The 17710-nt window shown below is 40.1% G+C and overlaps 1 protein-coding gene across 1 annotated transcript; it reads left to right on the top strand.

Annotated features, from left to right (window-relative positions):
- The first annotated feature begins 1135 nt into the window (after positions 1–1135).
- SF3B5 (splicing factor 3b subunit 5) lies at positions 1136–1887 on the top strand. The gene is made up of 2 exons (XM_082669151.1): positions 1136–1544; positions 1656–1887. The coding sequence occupies exon 1, from the start codon at positions 1264–1266 to the stop codon at positions 1522–1524; it is 261 nt and encodes an 86-aa protein (XP_082525277.1). The 5' UTR covers positions 1136–1263; the 3' UTR covers positions 1525–1544; positions 1656–1887.
- Positions 1888–17710: the final 15823 nt, after the last annotated feature.

The raw sequence follows: 17710 nt of genomic DNA, 5'->3' as shown, positions 1-17710 counted from the left end.
TTACTGGTCCAACATAACTGCAACTTTGTACCAGAATAAAAATATTTTAAAGTTATCTTTCACCTAGTAAAGAGTTCTATTTGGCTGTCATGCAGTTGTTTATCCATTCATCAAACGTTTTTTGAGAAACAATCTCTGCCAGGCTATGAGGATATCATAAAAGAAGCTTATGATACAAGACATCATCGAAGAAAGTAAACAATTTTTCAAGTAGTTTGTATTCGCGTGAGGAAGTTCTTAAACCAAATATTGGTTATAAAGTGATACTAACAAAGAGACGTACAGGATAAAGAGAGGAAGAATTTACATCTGTCTGGAGTAGCCAAAGGCAATTTCAAGGAGATACTTTCGAGCTGACTTAAAGGGAGAAATGTTTGCCAGGGGAACAAAAGCATTCCAAGCGGTGGGAACAGTTCCTACGGAGAAATGGAGAGGCGAGCCGCACGGAAAGATGAGAAGGAAGTATAGGCTGAGGGCGTGTAGGGTGGGGTGAGAAGCTGGAGGGAGGATATCAAAATTAGAAGCTTAAGAGGAAGGAGGGGCTTGATGTGGGCGCCGGAACGTGTCGGAACTGGTGTACTTTTGTCACCAGGCAGGAAACGGCGGCCCTGCAAGCGTTGAAATAACTTTCCACACAACTTGTAAGATACTTGGTTGGCACCAGAACTCGCGTCTCCTGACTTCAGCGTGGTCCACCCCTGGTTGTGAAGGGGCTACTGTGCCTCGTTAGCTTCGAAAGCGGAATTACAGCAAGAGTTCATTTGCCCAGGAGCTTATAGCCCTGTCCTATTAGAGTTTCTCATTTCCACTCAGCCCCAAACCGCCGGAGGATGCTTCACACCTCCCAGACACCGTGCTCCCTTAGGCCGCCCACCGTCTTTTAAACATCCTTCAGGGGTCCCAAGAAGCCTGCGCTGACCACCTCTCGGAGACCACAAGTCCCAGTATGCAAAGCTCCTGTTAGAAAAGGGCCACTAACTAGACCAGGATGCAACGCTCTGCGAAGGGGGCGGGGCTCTCTATAGGGGCGGCCCAGTGGTAGCGTCGCCTGGGCAACTCCAATTCGGTGACAGAATACACTTCCGCTTCCGCCTCTGAGCCCTTAGACCGGGAGTTTGCACTACTTCGTAGATGTGACGCCATCCGTCTGCGACAGCGCGGCTCCGGAGGTTACGCCGGGTGGCCCCTCTCCGGTTTGAAGCCCCAGAGCAGTTCCTTGTCGTCTGCGGCCTCTGACCTGGGAGCAAAGGGAAGAGCGGCGAGATGACGGACCGCTACACCATCCACAGCCAGCTAGAGCATCTGCAGTCCAAGTACATCGGCACCGGCCACGCCGACACCACCAAGTGGGAGTGGCTGGTGAACCAGCACCGCGACTCCTACTGCTCCTACATGGGCCACTTCGACCTTCTCAACTACTTCGCCATTGCCGAGAATGAGAGCAAAGCGCGAGTCCGCTTCAACTTGATGGAGAAGATGCTGCAGCCTTGCGGCCCGCCAGCCGACAAGCCGGAGGAGAACTGAGACCCCGCCGTGTCACCGCTGTACGTGAGCACCTCTCCCTGAGTTCCGCCGGTTTGCCGTCGTTCCCGCGTGTTCCTCCCCCAAGGGGACTGATTTTCCATGCCTCTACTTCTCGTGTTTTACTTGTGCAGAGGTGCTTACTGGGGGCGTCCCGCCTGACCTGCCTTCCTGTGGACCCTGTTTTCTTGTGGAACACAGCGTTGGGAGACCGTCAGGACCCCTGAAAACTGTTACCGGACGGTGGAGAGAGTCTAAAGCCAGCAAACGTTAGAGAAGACGGCACTGGAGTGAGACGGGATTTAGAGGCTCGTTTTCGGCTAGTTGATTGTCGTTGTTGTTTTTTCCATAAAGTTTGGAAATGTTTCAGTCTCTTGGTGTGGACTACTTGTGTTTTGGTGGAGGGGTCCAGGGACGGCTCTGGAACTGTGGTTTCAGGGGAGGCGGGAGGATGGTGGGGGGATAAATAAGGGGAGGGTTACGGAGGGGTTGGGCGGCAGTGCAGGACCAGCGTTCATTGCCGGACACTTAAATGCGTCCTGCACAACCTTTAGAATGTTCCCCATCCCCGACTTTTCCCAAGAGCTTTTTTCAGGCCCATAACGCTTTCAGTATTGAGGTTTGTGATCATTGTATCCCTTCTTTTTCTTTCATTCAAAAATATCTTTGCTGGCATTGCCCTCTCTCTGTAAATTGCATCCTCTCTTTCTTTTGGGACTTTGTGGACGTGTCTCGAGAATTGACAAGGTGTCAAAACGAGTTCTTTCATTAATTCACCATTCAACAAATATCTGTTGAGCGCTATGTGGCAGGCATTTCCCAAGCTTTAGGGGCTTGTATTACACTAGTTGGGGGAGCAGGAGGCCCCACGAACTGTAGACATAAGTAAGCAAATGTTAGAAGGTGCTGTGGAGAATGGGAGTAGCAGTAGGGTTGCAGTTTTAAACAGGACGCTCATGTTAGACTATTGAGAAGGTGACATTTGAGCAGAAACTTTAAGGAAGTGAGGGAAATAGCCATGCAAAAACTAGGGATATTACTTTCCAGGCAGAGGGAACTTCAGTGCAACGTTCCTAACACAGGATTGTGTCTGACTTGTTGGAGGAACAGCAAAGAAACAAGTATGGCTGAAGGGAGTGAGCAAGGGAAAGAGTACAGGGATAGATTATGGAGAGGAAACAGATAAGAGTAGAGCCCGGTAGTCCAGTGTAGACTTGTGGATTTTACCCTGAAAAGGTCGGGAGCCATTGGAAGATTATTAAATGATACGATCTGACATATTTCAGATAAGTGGGTCTCAAACATTTTGGCCTTGGAACACCGTTACATTCTTAAAAATTCTCGAAGACCCCACAGAGCTTTTGTTTTAGAAGGTTATAGCTGTTGCTGGTCACCAAATTAGAAATCAAAACTGAGAAAAATTTTAAATACCTGTAATTCATTTTTAAATAATAATAAAACCATTACATGTTAACAAAAACATTTTTTATGAAAAATAACTATTTTCCAAAACAAATAATTTCGTGAGAAAAATGGTGCTTTTTTTTTTTAAACAATTTTGCAGATGTCTTCAATGTCTGGCTTAGGATAAGACAGCTGGATTCTTGTATCTGCTTCTGCATTCAAACTATTGGGATATGAAGTTTTGGTTGAAGTATTTTAAAAAAGCCATTTCACGTAAATATATAGTAAGGGAGAAATCTTTTTTTAATTTTTTATTTATTTATTTTTGGCTGCGTTGGGTCTTTGTTGCTGCATGTGGGCTTTTCTCTAGTTGCAGAGAGCGGAGGTTACTCTTCATTGTGGCGTGCAGGCTTCTCATTGCAGTGGCTTCTCTTGTCGTGGAGCATGGGCTCTGGTGTGTGGGCTTCAATAGTTGTGGCACGCGGGCTCAGTAGTTGTGGCAGTCTCAGTAGTATCTTCGAGGGATGTGGGATCTTCCCGGATCAGGGCTCAAGCCCGGGTCCCCTACACTGGCAGGCGGATTCTTAACCACTGCGCCACCAGGGAAGCCTCAGGGAGAAATATTTTAATAGCCTTTTCGAATAATTGTGGATATTCTTTGACACTCTAGCAAAACCCAACAAGTGGTAATTGCTTAGAAATTAGTTACAACATGGGGTCCGGTCAATCAACTTTTCATTCTCTATTACATTAAAATTCATTAATCTATCTTGAACTTTGTGGATCTTTTACCCATACGTGATTTTGAAATATCTTGCATTGCTCATTTGGAAAGTGTTGGCTCACTGAGTTACACAGGCCCTCTAAGTGTTGACACATGTCATTGTGTCAACATACCACAATATGTACTTCGTACATATTATTAGTATCACCACTGATCTCATCAGGAAAGTCTTATAGTATTTGAAAGCTGAAAAACTAACAGCAGTGGTATAAGTTTTCCACAATTTGGAGTTTTTGCTTGATAGCTTAAATTTGGTCACTGATAGCAAATACTGTCTGCTGTTTTCCTTGAAGTGACAGGCCCATTTGGTTCATTTTCAAGAAAATATCTGTCAAATACCCTGAGTAACTGCAGTTCGTCAATCTTTCAAGTAAAAATGATGTTCCTTAAGAAAAAAAAGCCAGTTGAGTTTGTAACTCAATAGCAAGTGCTTTTTCTTGAGAAAACCGTTGTGCTTTGGTGGCAGCAGAAATGCTTTATGCATACTACCAATTTTGTCATGAGAAATATTTAAAAAGATGTGTCCTCATGGGCTAAGAGTTCATAAAATCAGTACGTTTTATTGCTTCATCAAGGACATTCTGAAGTGAAGCTGAGTTGATTTTATTATTTTGTTTTTATTGAGAGTACATGGCAGTGGAGAATACAGTGACTTCCAGTAGTTCGGTGCCACTATCTTGATTGATGCTAAGTGCTAGTAGTTTTACTCACTGTTGCTTTTGTACCATCTGTACAAATGTTAACACAGTGAAAATGGCGAATAAAATCTTAGTATTATTAAGAAAATAGTGTTGACTTCACAGATCTCTGAAGTTCCTTTCCTACCATTTTCACTTGAAAATAAAACTGAGAGACTGACAGATTAAACTATAGTTATTTAGACTTGAGTATTTAGCAGATATTTTCTCCATAAATGAATGAGATGGGCCATCACTTCAAGGAAAACAACTGAACTGCTGTTTCAGAGGATCTTTCTGGCTGCTGTGTTGAGAACAGATATAGGTAATGTAATAGAGAACAGATTGTAATTGTCAGCAATTAAATAAAAGTATCAATATAAATGCTTTTCCCCCCATAAAGAGTAGGAGAGAGTCAAACTGTAAATCCCCATCCTTACAAAATTGGCATGAGAGTGAGCCCTTGTCCCTCATTGGAGTCTGTAGCAGTAGACCAAGAGAGATGACAACCTGAATTGGAAGTAGAGAAGAAGGCACTGGATATTTAGTATGGGGTAGCTTATATAAAGAATCAAATGAGGACTTCCCTGGTGGCACAGTGGTTAAGAATCCGCCTGCCAATGCAGGGGACACGGGTTCGATCCCTGGTCCGGGAAGATCCCACATGCCATGGAGCAGCTAAGCCCGTGGGCCTCAACTACTGAGCCTGCATTCCAGAGTCCACGAGCCACAGCTACTGAGCCCACGAGCTGCAACTACTGAAGCCCACGTGCCTAGAACCCGCGCTCTGCAACAAGAGAAGCCGCTGCAACGAGAAGCCCGCGCACCACAACGAGGAGTAGCCCCTGCTCGCTGCAACTAGAGAGAGCCTGTGCACAGCAACGAAGACCCAATGCAGCCAAAAATAAATAAATAAGAATCAAATGAGTAATGTGGAAAATAAAGAACTGCAAGAATTTAGAAGAAAGTTAGTAACCTAAAGACCACCATGAACTGGCTTGGTTTATATTGTTAGGATTCATAGGGACAAGGATTTTGGTCTGTTTTATTACCTGATATAGCTCAAGTGTCTAGAATTGTGCCGGCACATCACAAGTGTTCAATAAATGTTGAGTGTTGAATGTGGAAAGATAGGGCTTAATCTAGACAATACTCTAATTTATGTTTTAAGCAGTCTTCAAGTTCACCAGAGTAGGTCAGACCAAAGAAAAGAGATATTTGAAAACATGCTTCTTAGATAGTAATAATAGCTAACATATTGATAGCTTTTATGGTGTACTAAGTGTTCTATCTTATGTGATCTCTGGGAGGTATTATCTTTGTTTTACAGATGAAACAGCTTCAGAAAAGCTATTTGCCCAAGGTCACACAATTACTATGTGGCTAAGCCAGGATTTAAACCAAGTCTTTCTAGTTGCAAAGTACAAAGTCTTAAATATACTGTTGCCCAAGCAGGTCTAGTATATGAAAATCATATTAGAATAATTTGAAATAAGTTACTGTCTCAGATGAAAAATGGAAATATTAAAAGTTTAGTAGGTTCTAATGAAGGAATATCAGACCAGTGTGCAAGTTCTTATATAACTCTAAGTAAAAAAATGTAATTTGAAATATATTGCATAAAGATAATTTTAATGGGTATAATAATTTATGTGGAAAAACTCCATTGGAAAATTTGAAAGTAAACAAAATGCAGTTCATAAATTTACTTGAACCTGTTACTCTTTTTCTGTACTGGTATAGAATAATATTTGTATCAAACACAGGAGGGCAGCAGATGATACTCTGGTAGAAATTGCTTTTGGAAAGAGCTCTAAACTTGTAGATTTCTGCTAATGGGAGAAAATCAATTCTTTTTATATTTATTTTCAGTGATGTCATTAGAAGGCCACTTTATGAACTATAAAGTGATAAACATGTTTATCTTTGACAAATATGTAGTGAATACTACAGATCATGGTATTATACTTACAAGGATGGGACAAGGTAAGGACCCTACCCTTAAAAGGATACTAGTTAGGGAAATGAATACAGCACCACGTAAATAACTCTGATCTGTAATGGCAAGAGGTGAGTGCTAAAGAAAGATATGGAAAAAAGGTGATAGAGTTTACAAGAAGAATTTTTGAACTGCCTGTGCGGGAGTGAGTGGATGAAGACATTGTTGAGAAAGAGGCTTTTAAGCAGGACCTTGAGTGATAAGTAAGATTTATTTTATTTTTATTTTTTTATAAATTTATTCATTTTATTTTTGGCTGCTTTCAGTCTTTGTTGCTGCACGCTGGCTTTCTCTAGTTGTGGCGAGCGGGGGCTACTCTTCGTTGCAGTGTGCGGGCTTCTCATTGCAGTGGCTTCTCCTGTTTTGGAGCACGGACTTCAGTAGTTGGGGCACACGGGCTCAGTAGTTGTGGCTCACGGGGCTCAGTTGCTCTGTGGCATGTGGGATCCTCCTGGACCAGGGCTCGAACTCATGTCCCCTGCATTGGCAGGTGGACTCCCAACAACTGCACCACCAGGGAAGTCCCGATAAGTAGGATTTATATTTGCCAAAATAAGGGCAAGGCATGAGGAGCCTCTGGAGATATGACCAAGCTGCCCTAGCAAGGCCAGGAGAATTCAAACTGCTTATTCCTATTTAAAACCCTTCCATTACTTCCAATAACTTACGGCTTATAGGGCCCTTCACTCTTTGGTTCCCGCTCTCTTCAGAAGGCTGGAAAAGCAAGTTAAGGTCTAAATCCTAGGATAACAATGTTATCTCAATTAATCTTCACAACAACGCTGGAAAGGTTATTATCCCATTCTACAATAAGCAAACAGAAATAGGAAAAATTAAGTTGTTTGCATAATATCACTCAGTTAGTAAGCAGTTGATCAGGGACTTACACCCAGGTCTGATTTTCATAGGGTAGGTCAAGGTTTTCAAACTATGTCTCACAGAATTCTAATTGCATGAAAAGTTATAGATGGTTTTTTTTTCTTGGGGGAGGGCGGGTGGATAAGGAGAAGGGAGTATTTTGGTTAAATAAGTTTCAGAATTGTTCCACACGATGGAGGTTCATGCTTCAGATTAATTTTTTAAAGTTCTGCAGTTAGAAATTTTGTTTATCATTTCCTAAAATTTGAACTTGGAGTTCCTTTTCTTAAGAAATACCAAGATAATTTTGAGCAATTTTTGGGAGGGATACTGCTTTTGTCAATGAAAGAAATTTGAATAGAGAAATGATGTATTCAACCCTGGGCTTGAGAAAAATGAATTTGCTGGCAGTGTGTGGGTGGAACTCATAACCACAGATAACTTTCCTTTCCTTCTTAGATTATTCTAATTCCTTCAGCTGAAAATAAGTACATTTGTGAGTGAAGAGTTCTTTGTTCTCAGCTCTGATGCTTTTCATGTCTCCAAAACTAGTAACTTAAAGACATTAGAAACAAAAAAGACTTAATTATATTGCACAAATTAGTTATGAAGCTATCTAGGGTCCATTCTTTTCCATGGCAAGGATGTGAAAAAAGCAATGTTATTGAGGAATTTGGACATTTTTTGTTTACTCATTTTATTAGTGTCTGGAAGATGTATACTGAACAAAGCATCGGCAGTGAATGATCTGACAGCCAACAGTTGGTCTACTTCAGAGTGATGACAATTTGTTCTTATTTTTTTAATTTATTTATTTTATTATTTTTTAAATTTATTTTTGGCTGCATTGGGTCTTTGCTGTGCATAGGCTTTGTCTAGTTGCGGCGAGCAGGGACTACTCTTTGTTGCAGTGTGCGCGGGCTTCTTATTGCAGTGGCTTCTCTTGTTGTGGAGCACAGGCTCTAGGTGCGCAGGCTTCAGTAGTTGTGGCACGCAGGCTCAGTAGTTGTGGCTCGCGGGCTCTAGAGCGCAGGCTCAGTAGTTGTGGCGCACAGGCTTAGCTGCTCTGTGGCATGTGGGATCTTCCTGGACCAGGACTCGAACCCATGTCGCCTGCATTGGCAGGCAGATTCTTAATCACTGCACCACCAGGGAAGTCTGACAATTTGTTCTTAATTTAACTGGCTTTTTATCTCACATCCCACATTCCTTCCAGGCTCCCCATGTCCTTCATTTTCCTTACCTGCAATACACACATCACACATACCTGCCCACTCAATCACTTAGCACGGAAATAGTGATTAATTAATAGTGATTAATAGTGGGAAGGGGTAAGAGGTGCTAGGAGGAAATCAAGACATGGAAGAATCCATCTCATCTTTCACTGGGTGCAAATGGCCTGCTACAAATGGCCATTTACCTCCAGATCCTCCCTTTCCTCCACTTCCCTCATTTCCTATCCACTGTTCTCAGTTGTTATCTTGTCCCCTAGCCTTGCCTCTCATCACTCTATCCTTCTGCTTTAGTGAACCTTATCCTTTCTTCCTCCATGTTGCCTCACGAAAGCAGTAGACTTCAAAACAGAAATGTCTTCTTACCATTAAAAATGGGGAACAAATGAAGTAGGCAATTTTAGGGGTTGTGGCACACAGCATTGAAGTGTGTTCACCTTCTCAGCCTCCCTTTCCAATCCAAACCCTCTACTAAGCAGACCAGAGCACTAGTCCTGGTTCTGGTCTACCACTGTCTATTTCAGAATTCTACCCTTTATAATGAGGATAATATCATGGTCCTATCTCCTTCACCAATTTTGATATGGATCCAGTGATATTGTACTTTTTAGAAAAATTTGTCTTTTCCTAATTAATAAGAAAGGTATAAAGAACAGTATAACATGGATATACCTTCTTCCTCAAATTGACAACTGTTGATGTTCTGTCAAATTTACTTCTCTCTTTCCTATTTTTAAAATAATTTTGCAAATAATGTATGTAAATGTGGCCCTTCTAAAAAATGAAAGGAAGCACTACAGATAAAACTAATGTTTTCTTTGACCACTCCTAGCCTAGTTTTTTCTCTCTCCTCATATCAGTCCCTACCACCAAAATGATCTCTATATGAGTATATTTTCAGTATATCCATTAGACCAAACATATGTCTCTATCTATCTATCTGGTATAGAAGTATTTTGTGTTTTAAAAAATACACAAATGAAACTATTTGTCAGTCCCTTAAAAAAGCTAAACATATAATTACCATACAATTCAGCAACTCCATTCCTAGATACATACCCAAAGAAATTGAAAGCAAGGACTCGAACAGTTATTTGCATGCCAATGTTCAGTGCAGCATTATAGCCAAAAGTGGAAACAAGCCAAGTGCCCATCAACAGATGAATGAATAAACAAAATATGGTATATACATATAATAGAATATCATTCAGCCATAAAAAGTATTGAAGTTCTGATACAAGATTCATAGATGAATCTGGAAGACATTATATTACATGAAATAAGCAAGACACAAAAAGACAGATATTGTATGATTCTATTTATATGAGGTACATAGAATAGGTAAAGTCACAGAGACTGGAAGTTGCTTAGTGATTATTAGGGGTTGTGGGGAGGCACAGGGGTAATTATTACTTAATAGTTATAGAATTTTTGTTTAGGGAGCAAAAAAGTTTTGGAAAAGATAGTGGTGATGGGTGCACATTTTGAAAATAATTAATGGCATTGAATTTTGTAATAACCTATATGGGAAATGAATCTGAAAAGGAATGGATATATATATGTATGTGTTTAACTGAATCACTTTGCCCTACACCTGAAACTAACACAACATTGTAAATCAACTATACCCCAATATAAAATAATAAGTTAAATTAAAAATAATTAATGCCATTGAATTTTACACTTAAAAATTATTAAAATGGTAAATTTTATGTTACATGTATTTTACCACAATTCTTAAAATTAATAAGATAATATATCAAAACCATTAAATAGTATACTTTAAATGAATTGTATGGTGTGTGAATTGTCTCAATAAAGCTGTGTTTATATATATATTATATATAGTATATTGTACATGTAATTCTATGCTTTTTCACATATTATATATATATTATTGAATTATAATTGACATACAATATTATATTAATTTCAGGTGTTCAACATAGTGATTCCATATTTTTATACATTACGAAATGATCACACACATTATATTTTTAAGATCTATCCTGTTTGAGAGATATGGACATGTAGTTTATTTCTTTTAATGCTACACCGTGAGACTATACCACAATTTATATATCCATTCCCTAATTAAGGGCACAGAGATTGCTCCCAACATTTCACTGTTTCAAACAGCGATGTACTGAACAGCCTCGTACATGTCTCCTTAGGTGTGGGCAAGGTGTTCTATCAGGATACAGATGCGTATCGTGTTTTGAAAGGAGTAAAGCATTGTATAAATGTAGGGTTCTTACTTTCAGAACCTTTACTCTTGGCCATTCATTTAATGAATGTTTATTGAACCTGCACCAAGGCAAACAGGGTCACGGGCTTTGTGGATCTACAGTCTGTGGGGAAGAAGACGAGTAATCAATTGATTAGAATCAGAGGTGACAAACTCGTGAACACTTCGGTCTCTCCAAGGCAGTTCCTTCTGCTCTGTAGTTTTCATCTGGACCCACCTCAGCTTCTCACTCTTCCTTCCCTCCACTTGCCCCCTTTCCCTCCCACTGTTTCCATTTGTTATTTAACCCCCTAGGCAGCATTTTAATCATCCCAACCTCTTTTCCAAGAGTCCTTCCTTTATCCTTACTTACTTGCAAAACAAGTAGAAGCCTTGGAAGAACTTTTTCAGAAAATGAGTTTAAAAGGGCACAATGGACATTTTCCCATGAAATTTAGGGCTTAAACATTTCTTATCTTGTCTTTCTGCTAGGTTAACTCTAGCATTAGATGGTAAAGAATTATTAAGCAACGACAATGATTTTAGCTGATACTATTCATCATGTAGCTTAGCATTCAACACACCACAGATGCTTTAAAAATATTTATTGACCAACAACACTAGTAGATTCTGTTATCAGACCATGTAAAGCACAGTCCTAGGCACTGAAGAGATGCAAAGATGATAAAAATAAGGAAATAGTTAATGGGGAAAACAGTACACAAATGCATCTCCTGATTCTAGAATAGTGGACACTCATTAACTTCATTTGTTGAATTGTGAATAAGTGAATGAACAAATGAATAAACAAATACATAAGAAGCAATGGGAATTGGGTAAAGTTGAGATGGGTATTGAAAATGCTGAACATAGGGGCTTCCCTGGTGGCGCAGTGGTTAAGAATCTGCCTGCCAATGCAGGGGGCACAGGTTCAAGCCCTGATGCGGGAAGATCCCACATGCCACGGAGCAACTAAGCCCGTGCGCCACAACTACTGAGCCTGCGCTGTAGAGCCCGCGAGCCACAACTACTGAAGCCCACGTGCCACAACTACGGAAGTCTGCGCACCTAGAGCCCATGCTCCGCAACAAGGGAAGCCACTGCAATGAGAAGCCTGCACACTGCAACGAAGAGTAGCCCCTGCTCACTGCAACTAGAGAAAGCCTGCATGCAGTGACTAAGACCCACGCAGCCAAAAAATAAATGAGATTTTTAAAAAAAAGAAAAGAAAATACTGAACATAGATTGCCTATCACTTGGCATATGAATAAGCAATGTGAAAAATATCAAATACCCAAACAACTTGACAACTGCACATAAATGAAAACCTTAAGCTAACTAAATCTCAAAATATATTTTTGATTTAATAAGCAATTTCACAATATCCATTTTTATAGGATCACATGAGAATTCTTTTTCTTAATTTCTTGGGGAAAGGATATTTTGCTGAACACAGACATCTCCCATAGGTGGTAGAAAATAATTATCAATTTATGGAAAATAAAATCTGGGATACATACATCTCAGTAAGGACCCACTTTGGGGATGATGAGTATAATATGGCAGCACAGGACTAAATATGCACCTTGTTTTCCAGTTAATTTAAATGGACCTGTAATTATTAGAGTCTGAATTGTGAAAATATATTTATACTCGTAAGGTTGTCAGCTGATTTGGCATTCATTTTTTTCTCTGCTTTTAGTATTCCCTCTGGTTTTTGTTTTATCTCCCTCCTCACTTATCTCCTCTTGATTCTCGTTGTTCTGTCATAAGAAACTTAACAGATAATTAGTAATGGTACCAATACATCTTTAACCTTTTCTCTCAGCCCTAAAACTTCTTTAGGATTCATATATTAAGACGTGCAGTGCTAACTAATTTCACATACTCTGAAGTTCATGTCATAGAGACATGAAATTCTAAGGTAGCAAATAAGACATATTTGTGTGAAAGATTCCATAGTTTGTTAGCACACATTTATTTTTATAAATGAGCATTGTTAATGGGAGATTGAATGCTAAATAATACTTATATATCTTTAAGAGTGGGTACAGTAGAAGGAAGTTGTCAGGGTTATTCATTTGTATTAGGAGCACTTGAGTATGCTTAATGTACTAATTATATTTGAGCTGGTTGTTCATGCTTCTGTATCAAACCTCTTTAAAAAATTTAAGGGTGATGAATTTAACAGAAGTATTTTTGAATAAGACCATAAATGTGGGTTTATTCACTATTTAAGCCAATAGTTTTGCTCACTACAAACTCTATGATGAGATAAAATCTACAACCCTACCTAGGCCAGGACTCTTGGAAATGTTTCTAGTGAGAAGGTAGAGGAAGCTGCCTGGAGGCTGTTACCTGAGAGCCAACCAAAGGACATGTCTTGCCCAGAGCGTCATGTGTGCTGTAAAAGGCCAGGGTTGCCTCCTAATAGTGCTCTTTAAAGAGTCAGAGTTTGGACAGTGGTTATTGATTTTGTATTCATGGAAGGATTATTTTAATTTTTAGAAAAAAAAAATATATATATTTCTAGATATATAGAAAGAAATAGATATAGATATATAGAAATAGATATCACCATACAGAAAATTTCTTTGATATTCAAAGCCTGTAAAATTACTCATACTTGTTCTTTGTCAGATTAGGGCTGCCTCATGCCTTTATGAAAATCATATTTGTATGTATTCAATTGACTCTTCCTCTATAAATGAGGAGTTTGCCCTACATCTAGGTAATTTTACAGATCATTAAGGTCCCTATCCATTCTAATGTATCATTACTAATTTATATGAAAGCCCACTTTTGCCTCTGACACAAGGTCCGGGCAATTAACAGGGTAAAATTTGGCTCTCACTGTGTGTGATGTCCTTTTTTTAAGTTTTAGATAATAATGTCATACATGTACAGATTTCTACTGAAACCCTGTGTTTACGCTTAGCCTTTGATTTTTAAAATTCCAATTAGTATTAATAATAACTGGCTCATTTTTTCGAGTATGCATGTAATAAAACTGATTTTTATGAGCTTTATGACTAGGTCTAATTTGCTGAAATCTTTCATTGTCAGACTATTTGTGGGAATGCTAAAGTGCACTTTTATATGCCCAGCATGTTAATAGTCAGCATCAGTTGGCTTATCTGTCATATTAAGCATTGAAGTGAAGACGGCATTGATTTGTACACCACGTACTGCACCCAGGATGGCACCTCTTTTCTTTGTTCTTCTGCCTAATCTGCCGAATATTTTCTGTTCCAGATTTCCACCAAGTAACTGAACCTTAAATATCAGAAGTGCACAGCACATAAACCTAAAAAGGATTGAATTCAAGCGACCCTCTAATTTCTATGTGGTGTATTTAGTAACAGCTTCCTTGAAAGAGCACTGCTGCTTTTAAGAGATAATGTTAAATCTACGTTCTAAATTGGTGTCATGGCTTAATTTTTTGTAATGAGAGATTATGGTTTTCTAAAAGGATAGAGTTTACCACAAATATGTGGTTAATAAAAGTCCAAACTGTATCCGTTATAGTACTACTTCTAGAAATTCCTCCCAATGCAGCCACTTACATGAAGTTTGTATTTATCCCGTTCAGGGTGTACAGAGGAGTTGAGGTAGAATGCCAAACTGACCTGGGAAAATCTGGTGAAGGATTTGTCCTTTCTACCTAAAAGGAACTTGAATGGAGAGACAATTTTAATCATTTTTATATACTCATTAACTATATACAGTGCTGGGATATAGTAGGCACACAATAAATATTTGTTGAATGTGTCTTTATGCCTAGGGATTTGTCTTCTCTATTCTAAATCAGGATTATTTTAGTTGCAAAAAAGAGTATTGAGAGCCACACTGCCTGAAGTAAAAAGGGAACTTAGGGGCTCATGTTACTAACCAGTCCAAGTGCTTCTGTCCTGGTGCATCATGATGCAGGATTCAAACATATTACATGGTCAGAACTTTGTTTTTCTCTGTCTTAATTTCTTATTTCTGATTCCTCAGTGCTGCCTCCATTTCCTGAAAGTTGCCAGTAGCTCCAGGGACTATATACTTCCAGGTTCAAACCCCAGACTTTTCCTGAACCAATCATTTTGGTCAGGGGTATTAATATATTGACTAATTTAGCCTTGGGCATGTGTTCCACCCCTGGATTCCAAGTGGAGTCAATGCCTCCAGAGGTGCCTGACCCCACAGTAGGCAAGGGTGTAGACCCATTGAGAGAAATAGGGCAACAGTTATCAGAAGAAGATTGAATGGACACTAGAAAAAAATAAACTATAGTTGTCCTCTGTAAATACTTACACTTTGTCAAATATTTAGTCAGCTACATGCTACATATTTCATTTCACTTATTTGAAAATGCATATTCCCCCCCCCCCATTTTTATATCTCTGAAATTGGGTTGCATCGTGTAAGCAGGGACTCTCTTCTGAAAGAAATGGGTATTGAACTTGGCATTTTATCAATAGTAGGCATGTGACTCAGATAAACAAAAATGAAGATGAGAGAGGTGTTCTAGAAGGAATAGAACAGATGGTAAGAAAAAAGTGGAGGTACAAATATGTACCTTGGGAAGAAAGATGCCCCTGGCCAGAATGAGTGGTTCAGGGAAAGTCAGGAGTGGAAGGTTTTTAAGGAAATCTATGTTGGAGGCCAGATTGTGAAAGATCTCCAAATGCCCAATGAAGGAGAATGAAGGAGTCTGGACTCAATGTTATGAGTCTTGGGGTAATGGGGATATCCAAGCAGAAATTTACTTGTTCAAAATTATGCTGTTAGAAGATTAACCTGGAATCAATATGAAGAAAGTATTAGAGACGGAAGAGTGAAGGAGGTAGAAGGGGCAGGGTACAGAATGGAGAAGAAGAAAGTTCTGTCATCTGTCACTGAAGAATGAAGGCAGAGCAAATAATCTGAGAAAGAAATAGAAATGAAAATAATAGAAGGCGAGCAGATCCATTCTAATATGCGATTCAGGAGGGTTCCGAGCTCGTGGCCTCCCACAGACACAGCAAATCTACAGCTACATATGGAACAGTTTCCTCTGGAAAAAACCCAGAAACTAGCTGAGCAACTCCTGCAGATTGGGTGAATGAGAAAAAAGCCACATTGAAGCAGGTAGGAGAGGCTGAGAATCAATTTTACCATTAACCCCAACCCCAATGCACCAACCACAATAAGAAGGAAACTCAGACCCCATGGCTTCTCTTTGAGGAGTGAAGGATTTGGCCCATATCTGGTACCCCGACTTTTAAGGCCTGCCCCGGAGAGTGAGCCCCCAAAACATCTAGCTTTGAAAGCCAATGGGGCTTGCATTCGTGAGATCCATAAGACTATAGTGAACTGATAAACAGTTCTTGAAGGGCTCTCACAGACTCACCCAGGCCGGGGCTCAGCACAGAAGCAGCGGACTGAAAAGCAGCCAGACTTTCTCTGAGAGAGGCTTATTTGCTTATCTTAAAGCACCCGCCTGAGGCAGAGGCATCTAATCGAACACACATCTAGGGTTCCACTGAAATACTCTTCAAAGATGGAGGCCAGTGAGTGCCATCTTTCTCTGCCTCACTGCAACTCACTGGTATCTACTAAAAACAAGCTTATGTACTCATCTGGTACCCTGATTTTTGCAGCTGTCTCCCCGAAGATACCTCTAGCTCGCTGGGCTCTAGTGGCGGGCAGGATTTATTCTCACAGATCCCCCAGGACTGTAAAAAAAAACTGAGAAAGAGTTCTTAGCTACCAACCCTAGGACACAGCAGAGGCAACAGACGTAGGTACCCAGTCTTTCTGTGAAAGAAGCCCATTAACTTATCTTCATAGCTGTGGCCTGAAGGGCAGGCTTCTAATTCAGCCCACACCTAGTACTGATTACAATCCAATCCAGAGAACAGGGAGGCTGGTGGGGGCCATCATCATGCTATCTGTCTGCTGCTCCAGGTCATTGTTGTCCCAAAGAAAGAGCTTGTACACATCCAGCACCCTGAGTTTTGTGTCTGCCACCCAGAGGACGCATCCCGTGATATCCTGGCTCTGGTGCAAGTGGGACTTGTGATCAGTAGCAAAGAAAGAAACACTTCTTAACTGGCTGTTACCCCAGGGCTCAGTGCAGAGGGAGCAGGCAGAAACACTATTCTCCCAGTCTTCCCCTGAAAGATGAATATTCACATACTTTAAAAGCTGCTGGCTGAGGGTCCGGATTCCAGTCATCCTGAATCTACGTACTGAGTGAGATCCTCACTTTTGAAACACTGACAGTTCTTGGCATGCCCTTAACTACTGGGAACCACTAAAAAATAAAGTAGGCTGCTTCAACAATCACAAAGATTTGAAAGACAACCAAGATCTAGGGCAGGGTTAAATGAAAAGTTTCAACTCCTACATGAGGCCACTCCTTCAAGACTGTGAAAGGTGGCTGCTTTATCTAACGCATAGAAACCAAGAAATAGAGTCAAAGAAAATGAAGAAACAGAGGAACATGTTCCAAATGAAAGAGCAAGATAAAACTCCAGAAAAAAACCTGATAGTTCAAATAACAGTCATAAACACGTTCACCAAGCTAAGGAGAAGAGCGGATGAACAAAGTGAGAATTTCAACAAAGAGATAGAAAATATAAGAAAGTACCAAATAGAAGTCACAGATTTGAAGAATATAATAACTGAACTGAAAAAATACAATAGAGGGAATCAACATTCTTCAAGTGGAAGAAACAATTAGTAAACTCAAAGATAGAACAGTGGAACTCACCCAATCAGAGCAGCAAAATGAAAAAAGAATGAAAGACAGTGAAGATAGCTTCAGCAACTTACGGGATAACATCAAGCAGACCAACATTCTCATTATAGGGGTGCCAGAAAGAGAAGAAAGAGGGGGGCAAGCCGAAAATTTATTTAAAGAAATAATGGCTGAGAACTTCCCTAATCTGGGGAAGGAAACAGACATCCAGATCTAGGAAATCCAGAGAATTCTAAATAAGATGAACCCAAAGAGACTCACACCAAGGCACATTATAA

Source organism: Grampus griseus (genome assembly GCF_964374135.1).
Source record: "Grampus griseus genome assembly, chromosome: 13".
In the NCBI taxonomy this organism is placed as follows: Eukaryota; Metazoa; Chordata; class Mammalia; order Artiodactyla; family Delphinidae; genus Grampus; species Grampus griseus.
Note: the sequence above shows the minus strand (reverse complement) of the source record. Positions and strands in the feature narration are given on the sequence as shown.